The sequence below is a fragment of the Leptosomus discolor genome, chromosome 10, assembly GCF_034619465.1.
Source record: "Leptosomus discolor isolate bLepDis1 chromosome 10, bLepDis1.hap2, whole genome shotgun sequence".
Taxonomy (NCBI): Eukaryota; Metazoa; Chordata; class Aves; order Leptosomiformes; family Leptosomidae; genus Leptosomus; species Leptosomus discolor.
Window position 1 is genome coordinate 4,931,512 of NC_141400.1, and position 26,903 is coordinate 4,958,414.

At 38.1% G+C, this 26,903-nt stretch overlaps 1 protein-coding gene across 1 annotated transcript in view; it reads left to right on the plus strand.

Moving 5' to 3' along the window:
- SLIT3 (slit guidance ligand 3) overlaps positions 1-26,903 on the plus strand; it is a 523,033-nt gene that overhangs the window by 353,410 nt on the left and 142,720 nt on the right. The window contains exons 10-12 of the mRNA XM_086471174.1: positions 1,993-2,064; positions 7,985-8,056; positions 18,300-18,371. Coding sequence (XP_086327300.1) covers positions 1,993-2,064; positions 7,985-8,056; positions 18,300-18,371 — 216 coding nt within the window. The remainder of the gene's footprint in view (positions 1-1,992; positions 2,065-7,984; positions 8,057-18,299; positions 18,372-26,903) is intronic.

Here is a 26,903-nt window from a genome sequence, read left to right on the forward strand (position 1 = left end):
CTCTCCACTTTTTCTGGAAATTTCATTTTTTCTTATTACTTGGGTTCTGTGGCTATTCCAATTTTGGCTTTTTTTGCCCCCTGGGGGCTAAATTCTTGTGTGACCCTCAAGTCACAAAAATTTCCTTGGATTTTAAGTGGTTATAAATAGGGGCCGTGTTCCCCCTCATCACTATGAGTTTCCCTGTAAGGACTGCTGTGCTGCGCCTGTGCCCTGCATGTGCGAGACCCAGTTTCCATCCATAAGGCAAGGGAATTGGACAGGCATGGCCCTCTTTTGTTCCTAGAAGTGTCTGCATGGAAATACTTGGGAGGAGTTAAACACCAAACTGGCAAGCTGACAAAAAGCTTTTATGGGAAGAGTATGTGTACTGCTAATTCTGGTGACAAACACCCGACAATAGTAGCGTGCTGAAGCTTACAGCAATTTGCATTTCACTGTGGACTTGCCAGAAATGAAGCACGTTATATTTAGACCAACTTGGAAGGGAAATCTCAGACGCTAATTCAAATCGCAAAACAAGGAATAGAATTAACTCTGATCACAACCTTTAAAACAGACTGCTACTGAAAGAAAAGAGTGCGTGCACATTGACCGTGCAAGTTGGCTGTGCACGTATCACAATGTTCATGACTTAAATAGCTTCTCAGAGTATAACTGAGCTGGTAAAATATCTTATTTTCAAGGGGATTTTTCTTTTGTCTATTGAAATCGGATCAACAGAAAGATATGCTGAGCAGTAGAGGGCTTATGGGCCTTACACATTTTCTCTACGTTATTCCCAAGTCCTTTAAAAACCATGATTTACTTCTCCCTGCATCCCATTTTATCTCTGTTCCTGGTTTTAAAATTTTTTCTTCCCTCTGCATTGCTGCAGCAGCTCTAAATGACTAGAGTGATTCATTCCGTCATTCCAGTAGGTTTTTGTATTTCAGTTCTAAACCATTTCCAACCACAGATTTTTGCTATTGAAACTGTTTATTTTTTATGACGTTTTTGGAAAAAAATGCACAACATTTGAATAATAAGTAAGAGCTAGATAAAATCAGATTTTGCTTTCAGTTCTAACTCTCATCGTAGAATTTTATCTGCCACGGTCATTTGAATTTGTTGTATGGGGATCCACTTTTACATTTCTAATTGAGATGAATATTTAGGGTTCATCTCAGGAGAAGACAGTCCTTTTAGCAGGAATTTGGGGAACTTGCTGACAAAGACCTGAAAATACTTCTGGGAGGGAACAGAAATTATCCTTGCTGGTTACTGTATGCAGTATTTTAAAGCTGCTTACATTTTATCTTAGTGATACCTGCAGTTATGATGCTTCATAAAGAATACTTCATTGAAACCAAATCTCAGAAATTAAAACAACAGCATTTTCATGTAGTCTGGACCATATGTTGGAACACCTGCAATATTTGCTAGTTAAAATAGGAAGATACAGGCCTTTTTTGCTCTGCTTTAACATAGATTCTCTCGCCCCACCCCCCTTAAAAATCTGGATTCATATTGCAGTGAATTCCTCTCTGGTTTTCAGTGTGTTCCCACAGATTGTTGCTCCTGAGCCTCTCTGATAGTGTTATTAATCTGCTTATTAAGCTGTCACAACATAGCATAGCTTTTTTAGATAGCTACTTTCTATTTACAACAGCTACTCAAGGAAAGTATCTGTATTTTCTATCTTAACTTTGATTAAGGAGTAATAAAATATGCCTACTATTTTTTGTTAATTCCATGAGCTTTAAAGGTGCAATTGTTATAGCCTGTGACTTTTTTCTATACAGATTTGGTGTAATCCATGAGATTATTTTATTTTTAAAGTTATTTTCTCAGTATTTTCTTCATTTAGTGGCTTTCAGAAGAAAAATCTGTTTTGCATAAAAACTCCATAAAATTGTTTTATATTTGTATAAAATTTTGCTATCATGTTTAATGTTATTCTTGTCCTATAATTGCATAGTTAACATGTCCATTACTTTTTTTTGTTTTCAGACGTTTGGAACAAAACCTCATCAAAATCATTCCCCCTGGAGCTTTTACACAGTACAAGAAGCTTAAGAGAATGTAAGTTTTAATAAGACTAACATGCAAAAGCAATCATGAATCTTCTAGCTTCAAGTTCAGTATCTTAATTTTAGAAACATATTGGCAAGTTCTATGTTGAAGTCACTGGGGAATGCACAAATAATCTCTTCAAAGTGTAAACAACAATGGAATTTGGTTCAGGATGCCTAACAGTGCATGAAATCCTTAATTCCACTTCCTATTATAAACAATGTGTGAGCTAATTAGTTGTTAATCTGTTCAGATTTCAAATCTGCTTCCTCAGGAAAGATTTTAAGTTCTGCGGTTTTTTTCTCATTCATTCTGGTATCTGTTTGCACCACTTCAGTGTAGTTGACCCCAGTTATAGCAGGAGTGTGTGTTCTTGCAGAGTAGTTAGGATTTTTATGTAGTGCATTCAATGTGCTGATGTTGAAATGGTTTGACAGTTTACAGGAAAACAAAGAAACCTGCTGGAGCTTGTTTTCTCTGTTTCTTAATCACCAGTAGATACCCAGACAATTCTTTTGTTATTAGCTCTTGTGCTTTCTCTTTGAGTTTAAAAAAAAAAATAATCCTGATTTGTAGCAGTGCTGTCATGCAGATAACCTGGGTATTCCCCCATTCTCCCTGGTTGGTCTTTTTCATTTTAAATGATATATGAATGAAAAATGTTGTGCCAGTAGTACAGTGATACAGGCAATGGTAAAACTCGTGTTACTCCTGCTTCACCATAGCATCAAGATGTTGAGGAGTACCGCTGGAGCAGTAACTTCCAGAAGTCATTCAGGCTTTGTAGGTCAGACTGCTAAAAAGGTGCCTTTACAGTTCATGTTTTCTGATGTGAACAATACTGGAATTAAGAAACTGTCAGCTCATTTCACAGAAGGTACTGGATTATCAGATAGCTACTGCCTTTGGAAACTGAAATGAGCTTGCACTATACCTTTGGATTTAAGAGTAAATTTACTGTGTTTGCCAGTCCAAGCTTCTCAAGTTCCTAGAGCTGAAGAGCTGTAAATATGGATCTTAATATTTAACAGTTCAAATCATCAATCTTATAGAGTCTCTATTCTTCTATCTCACTTTCAATATAGCTGTATGTATTTTTAAAGAAGTACTGTATTAGATAGCAGGACGGTAATTTCAGTGAAAAATGATGGATCCCTTTTCAGTGGCCTAACTTCTAACTTCTTCATTATTAAAGTCACTACTTAGTTCTTTTTGAGGTATGACTAATTTTAGATTTTGGCAATGTTTTACTGTCCTTTCATTTTTCATGATTAGTGAACTCCAGTTTTATGGGAGTTGACCAAAAACCTGTTCTTTAACCTGACTAGCTGCCCAACCCAATGCGGCACATAATATGTGAAATGATTGATGTAGAATTTCACAGCAGAATTCCATTAGCGAGTTGTGTTAACAGCTTTCTGGAGTATAATTGGCATACTCATTGCGATCTGAACTCATAGTTAAATAATAAGTTACTGTGCCAGCTGATCTTTATTAAAGCTTAGTTAACGTGACAGCATTTTGTGGGTAGATTTGCTGCACACTGTCCCATGACAAACATGTTTTGCCATTCAGTTATTAACTTGTCTGCTTCTTAAAGTTTTATTCGTGCTGGACAGTGAGGCTCAAAATTGAGCATCACTGTTGTTACATAAAGTTTAATTGAGGACATTTGTTCTGCTGTTTGAAGAGATTATTGACATCATCTTTTCAACGTGCAAGATTCCCAGTAGTGTTAACACAAAAATATACTTTGGTCAAAAGAGTACCTCTTAAAACAAAAGAATTATCCATCCTTTTCCTTATAGACGAAGGACATGTTCGATATCACTGAAGTCATCAGCCTTTCTTAACCTCTGTCACTTTGATTTCAATAAGCAATGCAATAGCATGAAGATGATTATTATTATTATTAATAATTGTAACTTTTATGTATAATGATATTTTATATAATTCAGAGGACAGTATTAGCATAACATTGTGGCTTGTATTTTTCTCCTTCTGGTGAACAAATATGCAAGAATGTTAGGATACTTGCAGTGTTCAGTATTTTGATTGTTTACTGAGTATTTCCTGCAAGATTATGCAGTTTCCTTTTCTTACATGATTGGATAACTGAAAGTAATTCTAAGGTAAGAGCCAGTTGTCCAAGATGATCTTTATATGACTTGATATTAATAGGTCAAGATGATAGCAGAAGACATATGTATATTAATTCAAGTGTTATATTTGCATCTCGCTGAAGTTTGCTGTTTAGAATATCTCTTCAGTAGCTTCTGGGATGTGAGAGTTATTTTGGTGATTGGGCTTTAGCAAAGAAGCTGAAATCTTTTGTGTCTTGGACTTCGTCTTAATTGCCCACATCTTCTTACACAATTAATTACATGAAGCTAAATGTACCTGTCTCAGAAGTAAGGTTTGGTACTTGTAGGATTCAAATATGCTGTTGAATTACGTAATCTCAGATGATGGTTCCCCTGATTTTTTGGGGAATGTAACAGGTCCTAGATCTGTGCTCAATTATTCACGGGCTTTAGAAGAGGCTTGAGGGTCTTGAAGGAGATACATCCCATCTCCAGGGACAGAAGTTGTCGTTACTGCATGAAGTATTCGAGCCCAGACATGCTGTTTTGAATGCGTTTGCACAGCAGTTGTGCTTGTACCATAGCTCTGTAACTTCTAGCACACGGGTTCCAGAGTTTATGGCATTACTTCCCATTTTGTCTTTGCTTCTCTGAGGCTTTTAACAAGTTTATAGCACAAGACTACGAGCCAAGTACTTAGAGCCACTTTGAAAGGTGTGTGCCTCTCTAGCTCTTGACACTTGTAGTGGCATTTCATGTTATCGAATTAATTTTGCCATCTATTAGCAGAAAACACATTGAGATTTCGCAGTCTTCCCAATAGCTCTGTGATGTTGCTACTTTGGTTAAGCAGCTTCTAAAAACTAAACCATATATGACATGGATTTTTGCTGAGTGCTCTTGTCAAATGAGAACAGTCCATTTTACATGTTAGAGATAATCAAGTAATGTGTTTCTAATAATGTTAGTCGACAAAGAGAATGTTCATCCAGTGCTATTAATAGTTTTGCATTTGGCTGCATCTAAAAATAAATGTTTTGTTTCAAAACCTTTTACAGTAAAGATGTTTAAGCCATACAGTCATATGTTTTACAGGGACCCACACAGTATCCTTGCTCCCCAGGTGCAAAGTCAAAGACAATTTATGTCCCTAACTGGTAACCCAGCACAGCCACCTTCCAAGGTGTGTTCAACAACCTTTTGAAAGATCTCTACCATGCTGTCAGAGGTGCAGGCAGACTGGTATGAGGTGACTAATGTATTCTGTGCCTGGGTGGAATCCTGCTAAGTTTATTAGATTTCCAGCTAAAGAGCCGCATTTCCACTGAGTGATTCAGAAATATCATATGAACTGTGAAAATGAACCTTATGTGTTCTAAATTGACTTCGTTGTGCAGGTTAGAAACGCACCTCTCTCTTTGTCTGGATATAAATCAAGCACAGAATAGGGTGATCTTACCAAAGCAGACCAAAGGAAGGGAACAAAAGTACAAGGACATAATTGAATCCCTTTGCCTCAGTCAAGTCAGAAGAAGATGGAGCCTCCTTATCCAACAGCAGCGGAGCTTGGGCTCTAATGGAAAGGAAATAATGTGTCTAATTATCTTCTAATGCTGATTGTAATGCATCTGCATGAAGTGAGTGTCATCACCCAGCATGGCATTTATGCACGTTCAGGCACCATTAGTTATACGCTCATTAGCATCCGGACATGGAGAGAGAGAAAGGATGGAAATGTTGAAATGTAGCAAATCAATAAAATAGTGATGAAATACTTGTTTCAAAAAGTAGATGCCCCTTTTCAGATGCTTGCCATTGTTCAGCAAACTCATGATTTCACGTCATTGTAATGGGTTTTAATATGTTCCTCGATAAATAGATAGCATGGATTCACATCAGACTTCTGCTTAAGAAGTACTAAATAAAAAGCAGCAAATGCTACCAGGCAGTCTAAACAAGTTTCACAAAAAATTGGTATAAAAAATATTCCTTCTTTCACTTTCACAAATTTGGCTGCTGTGAGTTGAAGTGAAGAACTGGAAACCTTCACTGAATGCTATCCTTGTAGGCAAGATGTCGTAGTAGAAAACATCAGTAGATTGCAAAGAAGTTGTTTTGTGAGCCTTATAAAAGAACCAAAGAAAATCTCACTTTGAAAGTCCCACATGTGGCTAGGTTTGAAAAGAGTTAGAGGATTTCATTAAAATTTTAACCAACAGGATTTGTAGCTTGAAACATGTATAGAATAGAAAAACTTGCTTTCTGATTCCTAGGTTCTTTTTCAAGTGATGATTATTTAGAGTCTGACCGGGATCCTTAGCATGTGCCCCAGTGGAAATAACAGTGAAGAGGTACATGAAATACCATATTACTCCAGCTTCAGCTATAAGTGAAAAGATTTGATGCTACTGATAGAAGCTGGTACCAACTGTCAGTGAATGCAATGAGGTGGCTGAAAGTTATGCCTGTAGCTAAGCACCTGGCTGACAGGAAGATTGGATTGCAGTGGCAGTCATGATAAGGCACCCAGTTCTGAGCGTCGGGGTCCCAAGTGTAGTAAATTGGGCTCCATGTGTAAAGCAGTTGTGTCATAGTCTGTCTTTGTGTACCTGCTTGGTTATGATTAAAATCGAAGGGTATTTTCCAAACCAGGAACACACTTTCCCTTGAAAATGACAGCAGGCTACAACTGAATTCCACTCACATCATAGCTGAAAGGGTGGATTCTCGCTGGGGCTCCCTGACAGGGTCTGCAGCGCACTGGGTATTCCCCACAGTGCTGCTCGATTCAACGGTCCATAATTTCCATTCAGATGCTCCAAGGCTTTCCCTAGTGTCTGAAAAATCTAGGAAGACCTGCCAGTGCTGTGTCCACCCACTTCTTGCCTGCCCCACCAGGTCAAGGTCATGGTAGAATTTTGCGCCGCTTGTTTTCTCTAGGCCATTGGAAACCAAGTGTCACTGGTACAGTGCCAGACTGTTCAGTGACACTGGTGCCTGCTGTGGGATCGGGGGCTGGGTCCCATCCTCTTTCCCACTGGTATTAAACAGAGATGGTGTGGGAAAAATCTTACCTCAGACGAATTTTATTGTCCTAAGAATTATTGATACTGTTTCATATAAATTGACACTAATTCTTAGTGGAATTTCCTAGGGTTTTGATGGGAATTTTGTTTGAATATACTACAGGTCTGTGGTATTTATGAATATGTTCATCTTCACACCTCGTTTACTACAAGGTTTCTTCTCTTAGACAAACACAGTCTTGCTGCCTCAGAAGCCATTCCCCTGGTCATCATGTGGACACCATTAATCCCACCGTCTTCCTTAATGCATGTTATGCCAGCACTTTCCAGCTGACTTAGAACCTCTCCTCACCTTATCTGTCATTTCACTTATAATCAAAATATGATCTGCTGTACTGTTATAAAGTTGGCCTTCCATGCCTGCGTTTAAACATTCAGACAACCTCTGCACTTTGTCACAGGCTGCTCCTTGTGCTTGAGGGCCACCCCACAGAGTCACAATGCAATCTCTGTTATTAATAGTTCTTAATAGGGTTTTATCAACTATTTTTATTCAATGGGCTACCTCACTGTTGTTCTTCAAACCTCTTCCTAAAACTCTTTGTTTCAATGTCCATAAAATGAAAGACATCAGTTTTCTGATCATTCCTGGAATTTGCCTATTTGTGTCCTTACATAGTTCATAATTTCTCTGAGGTAATATGATGTTTTACTTCTTTTTTTTTTTTGTGTCAAGTATAGTCTTCCAATAAACTACTAAAATATTTTAATGAAATACCTGTTTACAAATATACGTTTAATCCTCCCTTTTCTTTACAGAGACATCAGCAAGAATCAAATATCTGACATTGCACCTGATGCATTCAAAGGCTTGAAATCTCTCATTTCTTTGTAAGTAGAAAATAGAACTGAATGGGCATTTGGGGAGAGCTTGCATGTAAGAGAAATAAAAATGATAATGTGCTGTCTGGGAGAACTTACGTTTCTGTGCAATTGCCAGCTTGCGTGAAGCATCTGATCTGTTGTAAATGAAAAATTGGTCATGAAGGTTAGAAGTAGGAACTGTTCACATACCTCTAGTAAGTTCTTTGATAGATGAACACCCCCAAGGTTACTGACTTGTTCACTTCTTCAAATCAAGTTGATCTGCTGTACATGTGCACCTGCAGGCTAATCCGTGCCCCCCAACTCATCATGGCACACAAAAACCTTATCATCCCTGACACTGTTTGGTGATGTTGATCAGGGAGGAGTTAGGGAAAATACTTCCATAATTGTCGGTTTATTTGTTGGGAGTTTTTTGTTTGTTTGTTCTTCAAACTAGTTAGGGAAGAACCTAAGCTCTTAAGAAAATGTTAATATTTCTTACCTGTATCTACTACTTTATTAAGCTGAAGGGGACTAAAATATGACTGACTTACTACAGAAGATAAAAAGAAGGTAGGATCTCTTGACAACCATTCATTTCTCTTTATAGAACACAGAAACTGGTTTAGCACAAAGTTGAATTTAAATGCAGCTGTATTTCAACCTAGCTACCCACAGCACTGTTAAAACAGTGGAGCTTTTAATGGGTAAAGGGAGCAATGCAAGGTCAGAATATATGGAGAAGGAGCTAGACTCAAGTGTTAGAAAGAGCCCCAGGTTGAGAGAAAAGAGTAAGCTCAACTGGAATGATATTTACATGTATTAATTTTAAAGATAGTTTTACAACATTTAGCTCATTAATATTCATCTAACACAGTATGATTTTTGAGAGTAGTTTATTTCTAAAAGCTGCCGTAATTTTATTCTCTGAATACTGGATAATTCTAATGAACTATGCAACTTGTGACTAGAGCTAATGTTGGAAGGTTATTCAGTACTAAACTTACACGTTGTGGTAAACTTCTGAGCCAGAATGCAGAAGGACGGGCCTTTTTTGTGCCCTGAATCCAGCTGGGAGAATGCCAGAAATATATATTAAGTGTTGCTAGTCTTTGTGAATAGTTAGGGCAGTGTTATTCAACATGCTGTGGAAATGGTCAAATCCCTCAATGCTCTCTGGAAACAATTCAGTAAGACAATGATATTTACTGAACACCACAGTTTTGGTTTAGTATGAAACTACTGCTGATACTGCAATGCTACACCTTTCTGGTCTAGGACCAAGCTGGACAGGCAAGACATTTCTACTGGGGTTGACTTCCCAACTCAGAAGTTATTCAGCTTTAGCTATAGCTAATTCAGATACCCCCAGGTGGCCTCAGGAGTGGGACAGAACACATCAGGGTGAAGAGAGAGGAAATGAGAATATAAACTGTGCAGGAATTTATAGTGTTTTGACTTGCACACAGAAGCAAGTGAAATGACTTGACTGTATATTCTCTGCGCAGTCATCCAAAACAATATTTTAAGTAAATGACGTTTAAATATGTTTATATCCAAGTGGGTAAAATCACAGAATCACAGTATCACAGAATGCTAGGGGTCGGAAGGGACCTCGAAAGATCCAACTCCCCTGCCAGAGCAGATCCCACAGGAACGCGTCCAGGCGGGTTTTGAATGTCTCCAGAGAAGGAGACTCCACAACCCCTCTGGGCAGCCTGTTCCAGTGCTCTGTCACCCTCACAGGGAAAAAGTTTTTCCTTACTGCTAGGAGGTTACAAAGGGGGAGAGAGAGGGCGAAGAGATGAGATGCAGCACAGAAAAGGCTATGGTAAGGGAGCTGCCTCTGAGCAGTCTTTCCTTTGTTCACTCTTTGTCTTTGCCTCAGTTTCCTTCTACCACAGCCACGCAAAGCTGTGGAAACACACGGTCTGTTTCTGCTCTCTTTGGCAGACTGGTTTTTAGGACAGTATCAACTCCAGCCTTGAAATTGTCATCGTCGGCTTCTAGGTTCAATAGGCGATTGCGCTTGCCATTGGCTTTTACTTTTGAAAGGTTTTACTCTTGCAGTTTATTGCAGCTAGGTCTTAGAAATGTTTTCCCTGTGGTCAGTAGGCAAGAGTTAGTTCCCTGATCTTTCATGACCTGTACCCAGACCTCTGGCAGGTTCTTTCCTGCTGGTCAATTCTGTAGTTGTTTCAGTTTCTGAGCCCTAGATATCTTTATGGGGCAAGATTATCTGTTGTTCTGCAGAATCTGTGTTTTGCTGAAGAAACCTCCCGCAGGTTTCTATATCTGTGAAGTAGAAGATCTTCTGTTATCTGATCTCTGCTATAGCCACCAGTCCAGTTCTGTTAACTGCAAAAAGACAAGTAAGTGCAAGAGAAGATGACTCCTTTGAAGTGGCAGCCCTCCCAATGAAACTGCCAAAGGGGAGAGAAGAAGGAGGTAGAAATGAAATAAGACAGTTTGCTTACTAGTATTTTCTCTTTTAAGCAGCTCGATCTTTTTGGTGCCTGAGGCCCCAAAAACTTTAGTCAGCTGCATGCCCTGAAGGAACGCTGCTCTGCATACAGTGTTTCAGCTCAACTGAGAGCAACTTTTATTTTTCATATATTTAAGTCAAATGTAATTGGTGGCATACATTTTAATGAGACACCTTTGAGGTTTAATCTGTGCACAGAGCAGCTGGACTTTTCAGCTAGCTGAGTCAAAACAAGAATAAAGGAGGGGAAAATATTCATTAAAGTAAGCAACTTTGTTTCCATTAAAAATGAAGAACTGCTGTACTGCCGAAAATCCTTCCTTTTTTTTTTCCATCTGCATTATCCCCATTTTCTGCTCCTCCCTTTACTCCCTGCTTGTATGCAATTGCAGTGCTCCCTATGGGTCTAAGAGAGTGAAAGTGCTTATCTGGAAGACAGCCAACATTGTTAGTCTAGCTGGCTAATGGAGGCCTATATATAGTGGGTTGCTACTCTACTTTCTTCTGAAATTAACTTAGGTTAGTGTTTCCAGGCAGAACTGTTTCTCAGAGTGCTCTGCCTATTCTACCTATTAGAGGTGGAAGAAAAGATGGTGTATTATAGTTTTCAAAACACAGGAATGTTTATTACAGAAGCAGTTTCCCCTAAAATGTATAAAGCTTAAATCTTTTAAAAGTGCCAAGTGATCCGTATGCTAGCAGGTCATAGGTTTTTATTTTAAATCTATGTATTTTCTCTAAGAAGGAATCTACCTATGGGAGTCAAAGACGTCAGAAAAATTTAACAGTTTAAATAAGCCATTTCTACCTTAGGTTTTCTCTGGATTTAGCAAAAGAAAGGCAATCTTGTTCTTGTAAGGACTCAAGACTTCTCCGTTCCTCACACACAGAAAAAAATAAGTTGTTTTCTCCATGCTCATTTTTCAGTAGGATTTTGTTCCCTGTTCGTATAATGACTGTGTGGACAAGGAATTTCTACTCTGTTTTTCTTAGAAATTTTAGGGCATGTACATAACCTTTTTTTTTTAATTCTCTTGGTTATGACAACAATTAAGGTGTCAGAATCATTCTTATTTAAGAATGTTTTTTTCTTCTTCCTAGAGTTTTCTGGTTTTTTCTTTTGGCCTTGTTGTGTCATATGCAGGTGTCACTGTGAGTCACTGGTCAGCTCTGAGTCTGGGGATTTAATTCTGTTACAGGGTCTGAAGTTCCCTTTCAATATTTGGGCATTAGGGCTTAGATCCTTCATATATTTTTGTTATGAATGAAACTTCAAACCTATTTACGGACAAAACTGAAAATACGGTACAATCCAGACTCTGGTTTTGAGAGAACGGAGCTGTGGAGATCTTACTATAAACCCATTGTGGAGAAGGGAGGGTGTTGTGGATCAAGGCCTGAGAAGAAGGGTCTTTAATCTTAAAGGTGCTACCTTGGGATTTGGGAGGAAGAAGTTATGTTGCGTAACTACAGTGACAGCTGTTGGACAAATAAACTGCTTGTCTATACCAAAGTCTCCCCTCTTGAAAAAGTGGAAGAGATGGTACAAGGGTGTATACATTGAAGGCTGTGAGATATAGTGCAGTGCTTGGGACCACATGCAATATCCAAGATGAGAAATAAATAATTAGAATTATTTGAATCTAAAAAACCAGTAAGCAGCATGGAGAGCCACATAATGTAGCCATGGCTTTTGTGTTGGAGGGATTAGTCTTGCCATCCAAGACTTCTTTCCATATAAACAGGAAAGCAAGTAGTACCTTTGCATTAAGAAGTGTAGCATATTTGGTTGATTGCAAAAGAATGTGTTCTCCTAATTTTAAGCAAAATTTTGAGAAACGCTTTATTTGTAGTACGTGGGGTTTGCATTTCACAGTTAGAATTGCACTTTGCTGGAGTTGGAGTGGTTAATAACTCAGTGCAGAACAGGGGGGCTAAGTTGTGAATAGTTTTATGTTTCAAGGTTGCTGCATGCACTTTCTGAACTAAATTAATTTTTCATTTAATCAACTCAAAATCTGTCTGATATCAGTGAGAGGATTGTATCGGCATTTGGTTATTGTTAATAGCATCAAAGATAAATGTTATTCTTGGGGTCAGTAAACTTCCCACAAATGTAGGTTTGGAAGGCCATATCCAGACTGTCTGGGGACATTTTATGAGTTATGACAAAATAGTCTAAGCCTTCAGTGTGTTAAACTGAATGAATAAATTTTAGACCACTGCAGAGGGAGAATTCCTTTGCTTTTGTTCATCTACTGAATTTAAGCTAGTGAACAATTCAAAAGCTTAGATCAGCCTGGGCACAAAGACAAGAGACAGCTTAGATTTTGACATAGCAATCCCATTTAGACCATCATCTCCTGGGTGATGATGTATGTGGTGTCATTCATGGTGATTTGAAATCTGCAATAAAACACTGTCTATTGCAATAACTGCCAAACTTATTTTAAGGTAACAAATTGCTTTGGATATTTTTGCTGTGATTTATTTAGCCTAACTTGTTCTGAAGAAATATGACATAGTGCAAGGGGAAAAAAAATTACATGTCTAAGCTTCTTTCAGATATTAGAAATTTATTGCTGTTTTTACCCCTATCAATTCCTCCTCTTTTAAAAACTTGAGTTCTTATTGAGCCTGTGCCATTGTACGTAGCTTGGGAAATATAATTCTTCCTAGCAAGAATTGTTTTCACAGTCTGAAAGAAAGTTTAAAGCATTCTGAGGACTGAAAAAGACGTTGCATAAAGTCAAAATTTGACACTTCAGTAAGAATGTTTGAGCCAAGCCAAAATAAAGGAACACTTAGCTGGAAACCATATGGTCTAGAGTTAAGGGATTCTGTGCTAGCCTTTCATACCCCCAAAGAGTTCTCTGTCACCTTCCAGGGAAAAATCTCTGTGTTCTATGGTCTGAGTTAACGAAGCAGCTAAATTGCAACTACACTTGCAAGTAAGGTAGGGTGATGAACTGTAAAATAAAGACAACACAGCAATTATTGTTTCACACCTTTAGAAGGTGGTATGCTTAACTTCAGTGCATATGAAAGGCCATCTATTGGTAAAGTCTTTGCAAATACCTTGATTTTAAAATTGTTCAAGAGGTCAGCATGTCTACAGACTGTGAAGAATCGGTGAGACTTTTATGTTTCAAGACCCTGCTGCAGAAGCTTTGTTACCTGCTTAATTACATTCTCAGCCAAGATGACATACTTGTTACTATGTGTGTTTCCAATGCTTTCTTTGTCTGGTGTGTCCCAAGCTTTGAGATGAATCCTTGCAGTGACTATTTTCACTTTATTTTTAACTACTTAGAACATCAGTTGGATTAATCTGCAAAACTTGGAAGTTTATGAGGAACAATTGATTGTTTAACTGGAAATTTAATATTTAATTGTGTCTTGGAATAGATACATTTTGAAGGAATTATTAAAATATGATGCCAGAATCAGGCTAAAGAAACAATGCCTCATTATGACTTTTATATATTTGTATAATTTCTTATTGTAGATCCACAATAACTCTTCAGCTGAATAGGGTGCTTCTTCCAGGGATCTCCTCCAATGCTTGCAGTGCAGCCAGGGGTCTGTGCTTTACATGTGTTGTCCTTCCCATTGTTTGGAAGGTTGATGGCAGCCTGAAAACTGCTGCAAGTTGTGAGCCAATCTGCCAGGTAGTTTTGAAGAACTGCAGCTTGTGGTTTGTGGCCATGCTGAAAGCATTTAGCTGTGAAATAGCAAGCTGATGGCTCTACCTGCTGCTAAGGATATAGCCCTCAGATGGCTCAGCTGTACCTGTGCCATGACAGCAACTTGCTGATGTTAGAAAGGCACCTCCAAAAAACTTGAGAAAAATTTTCCTTGATTTAAAAATACAGTGAATGATTCTTCACACTGGTCATTCTGGTATTAGATATACCCGCTTCATGGAAAAGACAAGAATAAAATTCATGCACTGGCAAGTCTGATGTGTTTGCACATCTTTATGACTGCTTTCTCCATTCAGACTGGTTTCCATCTTTGTAAAAGAGACCCCATTGTGCAGTGAGAAGAGAGGGAAAGGAACAGTAAGAAAAAAGGATACCTGTTGGTCTCTCAGTTTGCGCTCAGTCTCTAGTTGCTACTTTGAAGATTATCATTGTGAATATAGAATTAAGCTAGAGCTCACTTTTCACCTTCTCCCCAAATGTAAATGTCTTCTCCACCTGACAATAAATGGTATTTGTCATCCTGTGGCTAACTTGGTCTCCCAGCAAAGCTGGGAAGGAAATGAACGATCAGAAACACACAATAAAAACTTTCTCTGTTCTAATAGACGTTGTTCTGATTCACAGATTTGCTGTTTATTGGCAGCAATTACTGAGCTGATTTTATTTTTATTACATATTAACTTTGTTAGTGTGTTTTTAATAACAAATATTTTGGGGCCTAAAAACTCAGGTGCTAGGGGATGGAAGGAGGGTTGCATTCCTGTGCCAAGCTCGCACAGTAGGCAGGACACCTGTGTGTCCTGCAACATATGTGAGGGATGCAAGAAAACATACATTTTTAGAACTTGTAATGCCATAAACAATCTAAAAATTGTCTCTGTTGGTAAAAGCGTCGGAGATTTAAATGAAGTTCTTGAATTGATTTGTCTGAGCTTCCTGTTATATGGCCTTTGAAGTTATTTTTTTGTTTGGGGTTTTTGTTTGGTTTCTGTTTTCCCCCAAAGCTGCTGTTCTGGAAACATCGAGATGCATCATAGTGAAATGGGCAGAATGACAGGGTGTAGAGGAAAGCGTCTGCAATAACAGAGTTTACCTAACCTGGCCAGTCTTTTCTGCAGGCTAACTCATTCATTAGTACTATTAGGAGTGCAGCAGCTGGTACATTCAGAACAAAAGCATCTTGGATCATGAACCTGACCAGTATTCATAGTTGTTGGTATGAGTATGCTTTCGTGTCTTAAACAGAAAAAATGACAACTCTGAAGAAAGCAAAAGTTTTTTGTGCTTTTTATTGGAGTAAATGGAAATAAGGAACTCAAGAAATGGGATGCAATGCATTATGTATCTCCCCTCCTCTGTGCTTCTTTCTGTAGGACCATTTGACTTCAGCTCTGGCATGGCAGGCAGACAATGGCATTAGCTAATTTGGCTCAGTGTAGTGGTGAACATGAATATGAATTAGAGACAAGTGCCTGAGCTCTCATACTGACTTTTGTTTAGCTGTTAATTTGTTCAAATGTTAATGTGCCACATGCACATAAGCCCAATTAGGTTGGAAAATGCTTATTTTCTTTCCATGGCTTCTAAAAATTGAAGCTTTGTTTCATTTTATAAGCTATTTTAAACTGTTTTGTTTCACTCAAATAATAAAGAGCGTGTATAAACACATCCAAGGTTTAAAATTCAGTGGAACCCTGCACTATGACCTTCTGACTTTTAAATTAAAAGTGAATGAAAAATTACTTAAATAAAAGTCTTATTTTGATCTTTGCATTGAGTAGTACCAGTACTAACGACTGCACTGGGTGTGAGTGTTTAGATTTCTTTAAGGTTTTACTTTACATAAGTGTTTTTACCTCTACAGCCAGCATAACCATTAGTATGGAGTGGGGATTTTTTTACTTCTTTCCACAGACACTTTGTAAAGCTTAGCTTCTGAACTTTCTTATATGCTGTAGTATTACGAATTATTGATCAGCATTGATGGTCCTGCTACATCACAAAACTAAGGAAGATGTTCATATCACATCACAGAGCTTATCATTTAAGCTTTGTATACAGATGATGCACTCACTAAAGCAATGTTCAGAAAGAGCGGAAGCTGACATGGAAGTATACTGGATTCTGTGGGCAGTAACTTAGTATTTTAACCTTTTATAAATATTTTTTCTGCAGCAGTTTTGCTTTTGCTTCCTGATACATCAGTTACTTTGTTCAGAAAGAAGACTGTGAATCGGCCATTTGGATGTTGTTTTAGAGCCCAGTGAAGTTGAGTGACTTGAATATTATCTCGTATTTTGAAACTGCTGTCTAAATGGACCTACTAGACCTTTCAAAGTTCAGCCATCATTTCTGTCTAGTTTTGGGTAGAGTATAAAAATCTACGAACATTGCATGAAATTTTGTTGAAGTAGGAAATTGTGTGTGTCTTCCAAAGCTGAAATTAGGAAACCATTAGAAAAACTTAGTGGTACTAGCATTCATGACTTACAAAAACCACTAACTGTAACAGCACATTAAAAGCCAACCTCCTGACTCTGCAATCCATAAAGAGAAATAATGTTACATTTGTTTAGAGAAAATAAAATGCTAGATGATCATTAGTTTCTTGGGTAGCAGTTTAGTTCCTGCTAAACTGCGAAAGTAATGAAAAATGAAGTTTTAAGTTTAGGTTTTCATATCTAAGTGTGTTACTTTATTTAGATTCATTTTATTTAGGCTCAGAAATGAGCTGATCTGGGAACTGTCCCACAAAGGTGATAGACTTCCAATGACTGATGAAGAGTAAACTGAAGCGGCAATGCTCTGGGAAGGCCAGAGGGTATTGTAAATGGTCCGTCATGCTAAGTGTTTGGTTTTCAGTATGTTCAACTCAAAGTAATATTTTAAATGTTGAAACAGAGGGTAAGCCAGAATTTCAGCCGGCATCCAAGCCTCACATGGCTGTTTGATTAATTGCTAGCATAGTATTCCACATTAAAAAGATAAAGAATTAACCAGTTTAGTGACACATAAGGAACAAAGTTTTGGCCTGAGCTGGTTTATAACCATGTCCTATCTAGAGCATAGAAGTGACGTAAGTACTGCTTTTCCAAATTTTAAGTCTATTAAAATGTTTAGGTAAAGTATAAAATTTTCAGAGTGAACCTAATCTTCTTCCCTTTTACCAGGACCCATATAAGCTCCTAACTCACTTTCTGGTTTTGACAAATTTTATCAACTTGCAGAAATGACATGAGTAAATACTTTAGCTGTGATTGAAATTCAGGTGCTCCTGTCATCTGTGATTTTTCTCTGATCCCTAGGTAACACATCTTGACATAATGGTAGTTTTGTCTGTTATTCCCTTTAGTTCAATTTCTGAAGATACTATAAGTGCATTTTTCCATTAAAAAAGGAAATATTAAAACTGAATCATGGATATCAGGTCACACATATTTATGGTTAACTAAATATATATAGTGGCTCTCATTTGTGTTATGAAATCTTCACTGATTTTTTATAACTAAACTTTACCTAAATCATTTCTGAGTTTCCGAAATATATGTCTATTTCCAGTTCAAGCTAAATTTCTTTATATTAACTAGTTGAAATGGTAACAGCAGCTGGTGAAGCCTTAATATTTTATCCAATAATGCCTGTGTCACATTTCGTGCCCATTATTATATCTTATGAAATTTTATCTACTACCAGCTCCCTGGATTTTAAATTTAGTATCACTGAGCAGAATTCTAGGTTTTTGCATCAGACAATGTGCCTTTCAGTGGTTAAAATATTTCTAAAAAGGGTGGGAAAAAATCCCTCAACAGAATGAAAAATATTTCAGATACAGTTTTTGGATGATTTCCAGTTTCTACATTAAAAATGCTTTCCAACACCAGACGAAGCCTGAATCATAACGACTCATTTAATACCATGTGCTCTCTGAAAAGAAAATGAGATCAGTAGTTAAATGAAATGCCCACAGATCCTGGGCATGGTGCACAAGATCAATAAAGATGATAATGTAGAGATGTGGGAGGACACTAAACTGGTCTGTTACTTAAGATTTATTTTGTCTTCCTGAATCTTTCAGAGTGCTCTATGGAAACAAGATCACAGAGATTCCCCAGGGCCTTTTTGATGATCTTGTGTCTCTGCAGCTGCTGTAAGTATGATCCCTTCCTCTTCTTTATTTTGCAGACTAGCTAGATGTACTGTTTTTTCAGCTTCTGACATTAATGTAATCACCTTTTCCACTGAAAACTCACTGGGACATGCTAGTCTGCTGTTTCTGTGTCAGGCAAGAGGGAGGCAAGGGCTGATAAAAAAAGGAAGGTGCCAACAGTTTTATAGCACTGTGTATAATGCGTAGTAGTAGACACAGAGGATTTATGTGTGGGGAGGAAATGAGAGATTCAGTGGAGTCAAACAAAGGAAATTTGGTCCCCGGCTGACGTGCGGGTGGGGATGCCATCTGATTGTTTTTACACATTTAGCGTTTGTCGTTGAATATCTAGATCCTTGAGGGCTACTCTGTTGCAAGTACCTGCACATGCAAACAAAATGGCAGTGTGAAATACCTCATTATTGCGAGCCATGCTCAGTTCCATATTCTTATTATGTCAAATGTGGCTTAGTTGCAAGGGAAATTATTTCAGAATATATTGTGTATTTGATTATTTTATGGCATGTGTGATTTAACACACAGCCATGATCTGGGTAAAATATATATCGTACATTCTTCATTATTTATTAATGTAGCATAAAAAAAAATTCCTAGGCCAAATGTGAAACTGCAAATTTCACTCACTCTTGTCCCCATAATCACACTGGGAACCAGTGACTCCTCAAAGAGAAGGAAATCTGCTACTGTTTCAGCCAGTCAGCAGAGTGAGCAGAAGTGAAGTGAGTTTAATATGTATTCCTAATGTTCTGATTACCATGATGGATGATGCACTCAGAAAGTAAAGGTGATATATGATAAATTAATCAATTCTGGTTTATATCACACACAACCCCCAAGCAATAAATTATATAAAATATAAAATAAAAAGTAGCTTTTAGACGTGTTACTTTAGGCGTCTGTGACTGTCTTGACAGAACCAGAAATGAATATCCAAAAGTTCATGATTGCCATTGAATGTGTCACTCTGTGACTGCAGTCCTTGCTGCACTTACATGCTATATGAAAGTAAGCATAGAATTAGATTAGAAATCCATGAGCAAAGCCAAAGAACTTAAATATGAAATAGTTGAAATTGCGGGGAAGTAGTTTGCCATGTGTGAGAACAATAAGCATGGAACTGCTTAGAAGCTGGGACTTGGTACATGTTGATAGGACTGTCATGTTAGTCATTGTCAGACTCAGGTTGTGTTCGGTAGAATGAAGACACTGCGAGCGAGAGGAGAGCTAAAACTTAACTTGTCACTTTGGCCTCTGAGAAAGAAACTATATTTAAAAAGTCTGAGCTTTATCATAGTCCTTCCCCCAAACATTTTGTGGTTACAAGTTCAAAGTGATATACAGTTGCTCTGTCTAACCCAGGACACTTTACAGATAGGATCTTTCCCAGTAGGAAAAAAAAGAAAATCACTCAACATACGGCTCACAGTGTCCTATAAAAATGGGGGTCTAGAACTTTTGCATGAAGTATTAAGCACGTTTCAACACCTTTATACTATAGTCCTTGTGTGCATGTAGCGCAGACATTCAGTGAATCACGTATTTCAGCCCAGATGCAGTAATTTCCAGTCTGAATTAGCTCAAGTGATACCTTTTTCTTAAGGGGGCAAAATCTCTATGCCAGAGAACCATTAAAAGTTGTTATACTTCAGCCATTTAAACATTCTCAAGCCACGTAGGTGTAAATAGGTTGCCCTGTTATGGGATTCCCAGAGTATTGTGGCTCTGGAGCCTTTCAGGGTCCTCTTGAAAGTATTTGAATGTAAAGTAGCTTTTGGCAAGGGAAGCATTGAATGACCATGCTTTAAATGCAAACAAATGTCTGCACACTTCTCTGATCGTGGCTTTGAAGCCGCTATTATGGGATTGCTTGTATTATTTTAATGGATACCAAAAAAATAAATGGCATTTGTCGGTTTTAGACCTGCTGTTGAACAGTTGGAAGATTGCCCTATGATTACATCTAATTTAGTGTTCAGTGGGCTCTAGATTGGATTTCTTCTTGTTAGTCTGGAGACACACTGATAAGAATGCCCTGATTAAGGTATCCTGGTAGCCAGTGTAATTTCCTAAGCTTCATCTGGAGCGTTTTTGAAAATACACTGGCGTTATGGTAAAGCAGAACACAATCAGAAAAAGGGAGTCACTGTGGGTCCTGTATAAAATCATTGAGATTGTTTTTAGAAGGAAAAAATAATTACTGTGAAATTGCAGAGCAGATAATATTGTTATTTAGTGTTTTGGATAAGGCTCATCAGAGTTTCTCAGAAATGTCATTATCCTTCTTTTTAAACATACTGTCACAATATAGGCCCAGATTTTTCCACATTTAATCTGGCAGAGTTGTTTTGTGTGAGTGCCTTACATCTGCATACAGTACCACTGATGTCAGAAACTAGGTAAAGTAACGCTCACCTCAGGTATGACAGCATCTTAAACTGCCCCGTTTGACTTTGGTGTATGGGAGATGAAGGATTCTGAACAAGTTTTAGACCACCTAGCTAGCATTAGAATTCTGTATTTCTGTCATATAAGACAGAGGTGGGTAAGCCACTGTTATATTCTATTTGGCATGAAAAATGCCAGGCATGATTAAATAACAAGGTTTTTTGTTAGGTGGGCGGGGTGTGTGTGTTGGTTTTGTTAGTGGGGTTTTTTTGAACCCTATTGGTTTAATTTAAAGTGTTGCTTCTGAAGTCTTCATTGTAATTAGCTATCTTAAGTAGCTAACATCCCCTGCATATATAATCATAATTGGATTTCTGTTAAATTGCTGATTTCACAAATCTTATGTCTGCCTAAATACACAGTTGGAACCAACACAGCAGCAAACACTATTATAGAAGTCCACCTACACATCTGTTCTGTGAAACAGAAGCTGTTCTTGGACCATGTAATTTTCCTTGTCCTGCTTGAAGTTGCCAGTGTAGAGGATAGTCGAAAGCTACTGCAGCTGCTGTACCCTGTCCTCATACATTCTTCTTTTCAGCAGGGATCAAGTGTCTTCTGAGAACTTTAGGTCAATTTGGAATTTAGAGGGCTATACTGTTTTTCAGAAAGTGATGAGCCTGATTTTTTTTTATTTTTTTTTACAGTAAACTGAAACTCATTTCTTTGGGGCAACAATCCATCCAAGCTATGAAATAGTTTTTGATTAATTATCATTGTTTGTGTAACTTTCATTTGAATATCAAAAGAATGGAAAGGGTTTCCATTTAAGGTAGACATTTTCAAGAAACCATTAGCTGTGACCAGTCTGAACTCCTGACCAGGAGGCCTTCGACTAACCTTGGTCTGTCTAGAAACTGAAATATATTTAAATGTCCTTGTCGCCTTTCAGTTTTCCTGGAATGTGGACAAGCTCTTTCAGGAGCCTTTGAGTTTGCCAGACGGTTTGCCAGTCACTGCACGGGGGGCACAATGTAACACTGTGCAGCTCCTTCTTTCTCAGCAGCCCTGTGACAGATAAACCTGACGGTTGCTCTGCTTGCCCCCAAATGAGCAAATGTGCAGAGCCAGTCTGCAGTGAAACAGCAAGTCAAGTGGGTCAAGACAGCGGGCTGTGGATAATGGGCACCGAGTTTGTTAACCAGTATTTTTCGTACCTAAGTAATACACTTTCCTCTCTGCAACCGTATTAAAACAAACATTGTGAAAGCCTTTTTATTAATTACACACTGCGTGCTTCACAGTGCTCTGTTTCCTCGAGCAAGAAGGTATCATAAAACCTCAACTGTTTAAAGAGGTTGTATAACAAAATAATATAGGGAGATGAAATCTCATTTTTCACATGTATCAGTTTTCAATAAGTCCTTTTCCTCGAGGAAATTTACTTTGCATAGTTACTAATCATAGAAGTGCTCAGGCGTGTTGATCCTAAATCTTATGGTTAAGATCCCCATGGCTTGCTGGGCAAGAAAGAATCCCTATAGTGGACTCTGTTTTGATGTCGCTAGAACTAGATACACTCCTGGGGTCCATATATATCGAAATCAGAGGTTTGTTGTATTCCTCTCTCATAAAGCCAAAAGCTTACAGCCTTCTCCTCCTAATGTCTGATCATTAGGGAAGACTCCACACTGTAGTTGGAAAAGACCAAAAATCATGTTGGTGGCTGGAGTTTGACATACTGACAGATAAAGTAACTTCAAAAGTGGTGAAAAATTAGACTTTCAGGTCCAATCATCTAAACTGGGTTAAAATTGGAACTAGATCTAGTATTTACAACTTCAACTGACCTTTATTTAAAATAGACCTGTATGAAGTGATAAGTTGTGTATGTACTTTCAGGACCTGCTATTACCAGTCTTCCCAAAATTCAACCTGTTGAATTTTGCTTTGAGTGATTCTCCTTTTTAACCTGCTTTTTATGCGGTTTCTCTTTGGATGAGTAGTGAAATACTTGGTACTCCTATAGCTCTTCTGATGTGTTTGCTTGGAAAACATCTCCATGGCAGATTTTCCAAGTTTCAAGTGCTTGCGTTGAGTTGTAATTGTAAATTGAATCCCAGTACTTAAAAGAGCTTAAAATAGGATCTACCAATTATTTATTGTATACTTTTGGAGCTTGTTAGAAGCTCAAGGAAAATCCAGTGAAGCACAAACCCGTACAAAGTATTTTTTTTAAAAGAAATACAAAATTACTCTAAAGAATGTACATCAATTCCAATATTTTGTATTGTATACATTACACTGCTGTATACATATCATTAAACAGTGATGCAAATGGTATATAAATGCCAGAATAAAGAAATTACGGTTTTCCATTTCCAAGTCCTTTGGAGCACAGTAGTCTCTTTTTCCCATAGCAATTTTCTGAGCTTTAAGTGTTGTATAAAATCTTCTTGTTCCAAGGAGCTATTCGTTTTTCTCATGGAGAAGAGACAATAGGCATGAAAAAGAGACCTTCTGACTAGATGTAAGGGGAAACATTTTCACAACAAGTCAAGCAGTGGAGCAGGCTGCCCAGAAACTTGTGTATTCTCCGTCCTTGAAGATTTTAAAGACCGGACTGAATAAAACTCTAAGCAACCTGGTCTGACCTTATTGCTCACTCTGTTTTGAGCAGTCTAAGAGGACAAGAAACCTCTCAAGCTTCTTGCTATTCTGAATTATCCTGTGATCTGATGAAATAATTATTTCTCAGATGAAGCAAATTTCTGCATTAAATATCTGTAAATTGGTCATGTTTTGAGTGGGGTTTGGACCAAATGACCTCTGGAGGTGCTTTGCAACCTATGTCGTTTCTGGGTTCTGTGATTCTAATTTCTTAGCAAAATGACATATGAACTCTTCCCTTGATTACTCAAAGTATTTCTGACTACAGCAGAGATACTGTGCAACCTCGTCCTTCTAGTCCAGGAAAGAATACTCTCTGCACAGACCTGTTTAATAGCTTTGGAATTGTTTTCTAGCCATTTGCCTCAAGCTTTTTTCCTTCAGATTTTGCATTTAGGCTGCTATTGTGATAATATTACTAAACTCAATAACTGCTGTTAAAGGGAGGGAGGGGCATGTGCCAGACACAGAAATACAATTACAGTCAAGCACTAATGAAAGACTGCAACAGCATCTGCCTTTTCTGTGTCATTTCTGTAGCCTGTCTGCGTGCAGCTTCCCAAAACAACCGCTAGTTCGTACGTCAGTGTGTAATTCATTAGCTTGTTTGACGCCAGTGCTCCAGGCTGAACTCACCTGACAGAAACTCTCCTAGTTATTACTACCCAAGAATCTAGCTTCCTGATAGCACAGGCAGTTGAGAAAATGTATTTATTCTGTTGTGGGTCTGAATTATCATGTGGTTATCTAAAATCTTAGGATTTTACCTCCAGGTAGAAGTTAGACAATATTGAATTTTGAGTAACAGAAACCTAGATGCTATGACAGCAGGTGCTTATAATTCTCCAGGTAGTAACATGAGGTAGTACTGCAGGGTTGTTTTATGGGTGGTGTTCAACTGGAATATCATCAGTCTTTTGGATCAGAAATGAAAGGAGGCCTTTAAAATCTCTCAAAAACGGGACTCAGACTGTGCTCTGTGCTTCCTTCTTGGCTTACTATCAGCTTGTGACTTTTCTGTTTTAATTTACGTTGAATAAATTTGTTATCACCATCATCCAGTTTCCTGAACATGGAGAAAAACTCGAAGCTGGTTTAAGCAAGCACAATGATGATTTAACACTGGTTATTATCAATTAAAGCACTGACAGACTCTTCAGTGGTCAGTCATCACATTAGAAAATGTAAATTTTAGTAGATGTCTAAATATCTTGACACAGTGAGAGGTGATCAGTTTGCTCCCCTCAATCCAGGCCATTTTAAAACATTCCTGGAACCCAATATAATTATTTTGCCAATAAGTAAGCAGGGTCAAACACAATTCTGTTGTGAGACGTTGCTTGTCACTAACTGCTGGAATGACGAGATACTTCCATATTGGTACTTCAGCTCTCCATGATAAGTTGTATTAAATCAAAGATAATGCTTGATTCCCTGTAAATGTCAAGAGAAAATGCTGAAAAAACTATGCCAAAGAGTTTTTTGACTTTTTGTAACAGGTGTTGCATATCCTAAGGAATACTTGCTGCCAAGAGTCCTTTCTTTGAATGTAGGTGAAGCCTTTGACTATTGATATGCGATAAGTGTCATGTATATTCAATTTGTATTCTGCTGTTACCCATGTAAAACTGTTACCCAGTTCTCCTCTTCCATACGAGTCTCATACGCATTTTACATCTGCCTTTTTCTGGTGAGTTCTCATTTTCCCCAGTGGAGTCTGGCATGTGGGATGTGCCAGCCAGTTCATGGGATGCCAAACATTTTCATTCTCATCATGTTGTCGTCGCTGTCAAAACACAAAGCTAGTGAAAAAGAGAACTTTTCCAGTGGCTCTGTGCAGCTTTTCTCCCTGACGCTTTCCTTTTGGCTCATTAACGTAGCTAGGATGAATTCTGGTCCACCCTCTAGCAACAGAAATCAACCTGCAGTCTCCAGCATGTGTTAAGGTTGCTAGGCTGCTGTTTTGTTCTCTGAGTTTAGTTATTTGCTGATAGTTTGATTACTTGACTTCACTGAGCTGAAAATACAAACATTGCTGAGGGTAAAAGCCGTATCAACATCCCCATTTGCTCTTAAAAAACATTTTTTTCAATTATTTTGTGTTTGGAGTTCAAAATGTTATTTAAATGTTAATCACTTGAAACTGTGCTTGGGCATATAATTCAATTACGAGACCATCTTAATGCAGATGGTGCTTATGACCATCTGATACAATTACAGGGCCAATTCAGTACACGTTCATTCAAAGGGCTTAGCTGAAACACGTTATTATTTCAATGTGTGTGGACAAATTCACTTCTTCAGGAAATGGGTTCATGGAATTGTAATACTGCTCTGCTCTGCTCATTGCTTCCAATGGCGTGTAAACCACAAGGTCTGTAACTGTTCTCCTGTACTCTGTGGTGGTCCTAGGCTTGCAAGAGTTTTCTTCATGTTTTTAACATATCCAGAGGGATGAAAATGGAGACTTGAGTTAATCCATCATCCCTCTGTGTAGCAGCCAGGTTTATTTCTGCTTGAATTTTTAACCTCTTTTTGAATGCTGCACCACGTAGGCCGTGTGTAAATCTCATCCAATCAAGCTGATAATAAAATAGGAAAATTAGTGGAATTTACTCTCACCATAAATTGGTGCAAACTAAATACCATGTATTCTTGCTAACATAGGACTCAGCTTTTAATATTGTCCCTTCTTTTGGTGTGAGTCCAATAAAAGGAACCCTTAGTGTGTTTTACAGCATGGTTCAGGGTTGAAGGAACAGCAGTGTTTCTGCTTCCTAGAATATGTTTTTCTCATCTGCCTTTGTGTTAGTTTAAAAAAAAAACAACTTATAAACACTTTTAACTCCATGCGAGGCCAGCCTTATATACCTAATGAATAATTAGATGCCGTTAGAGGGGCTGTGATAGTGAAGAAAGATTAAGCAAAGGATTGGAATTTATATAGGGAATACCCATAAAGAGGATATTTTAAAATATCAGAGAGTTTTGAAAGGAACTCTGGCCAGAAGTCATCCTCTTAACTCACGGTAAGAAGGAGAAAAAAAATTTTAGGGGTGTTTTACTCTGCTTTCTCACAGTTTTTCACTTTCTCCCTGCCCCGCCCCCCCCCCCCCCCCCCCCCCCCAATTCTGATCGGAATTAGGGCATTAACCTGTCTCATGATCCACCAAGAGTATGGCCACACCTGTATTACGGTTAGGCATGCTTACATTTAGGTACTGCACGTATGTTGCATAAATGATATACAGAATAGGGGGTGTCACCTCAGAAAAGCTGTGTAGTTCCTGAATTCCCGCTTCCAAACAGTCTGCACGAGCATTTTTCTGTTCCAAATTACTTTCTTTGCTTACAGAGAGTGTGCCTCTGTATTTGTGGCTATGTATAGGATCAGTTTCTCTCATTTTTGCTATTTGGCTCTTACCAAAATGTCATAGATTGTATCACCATGAATCT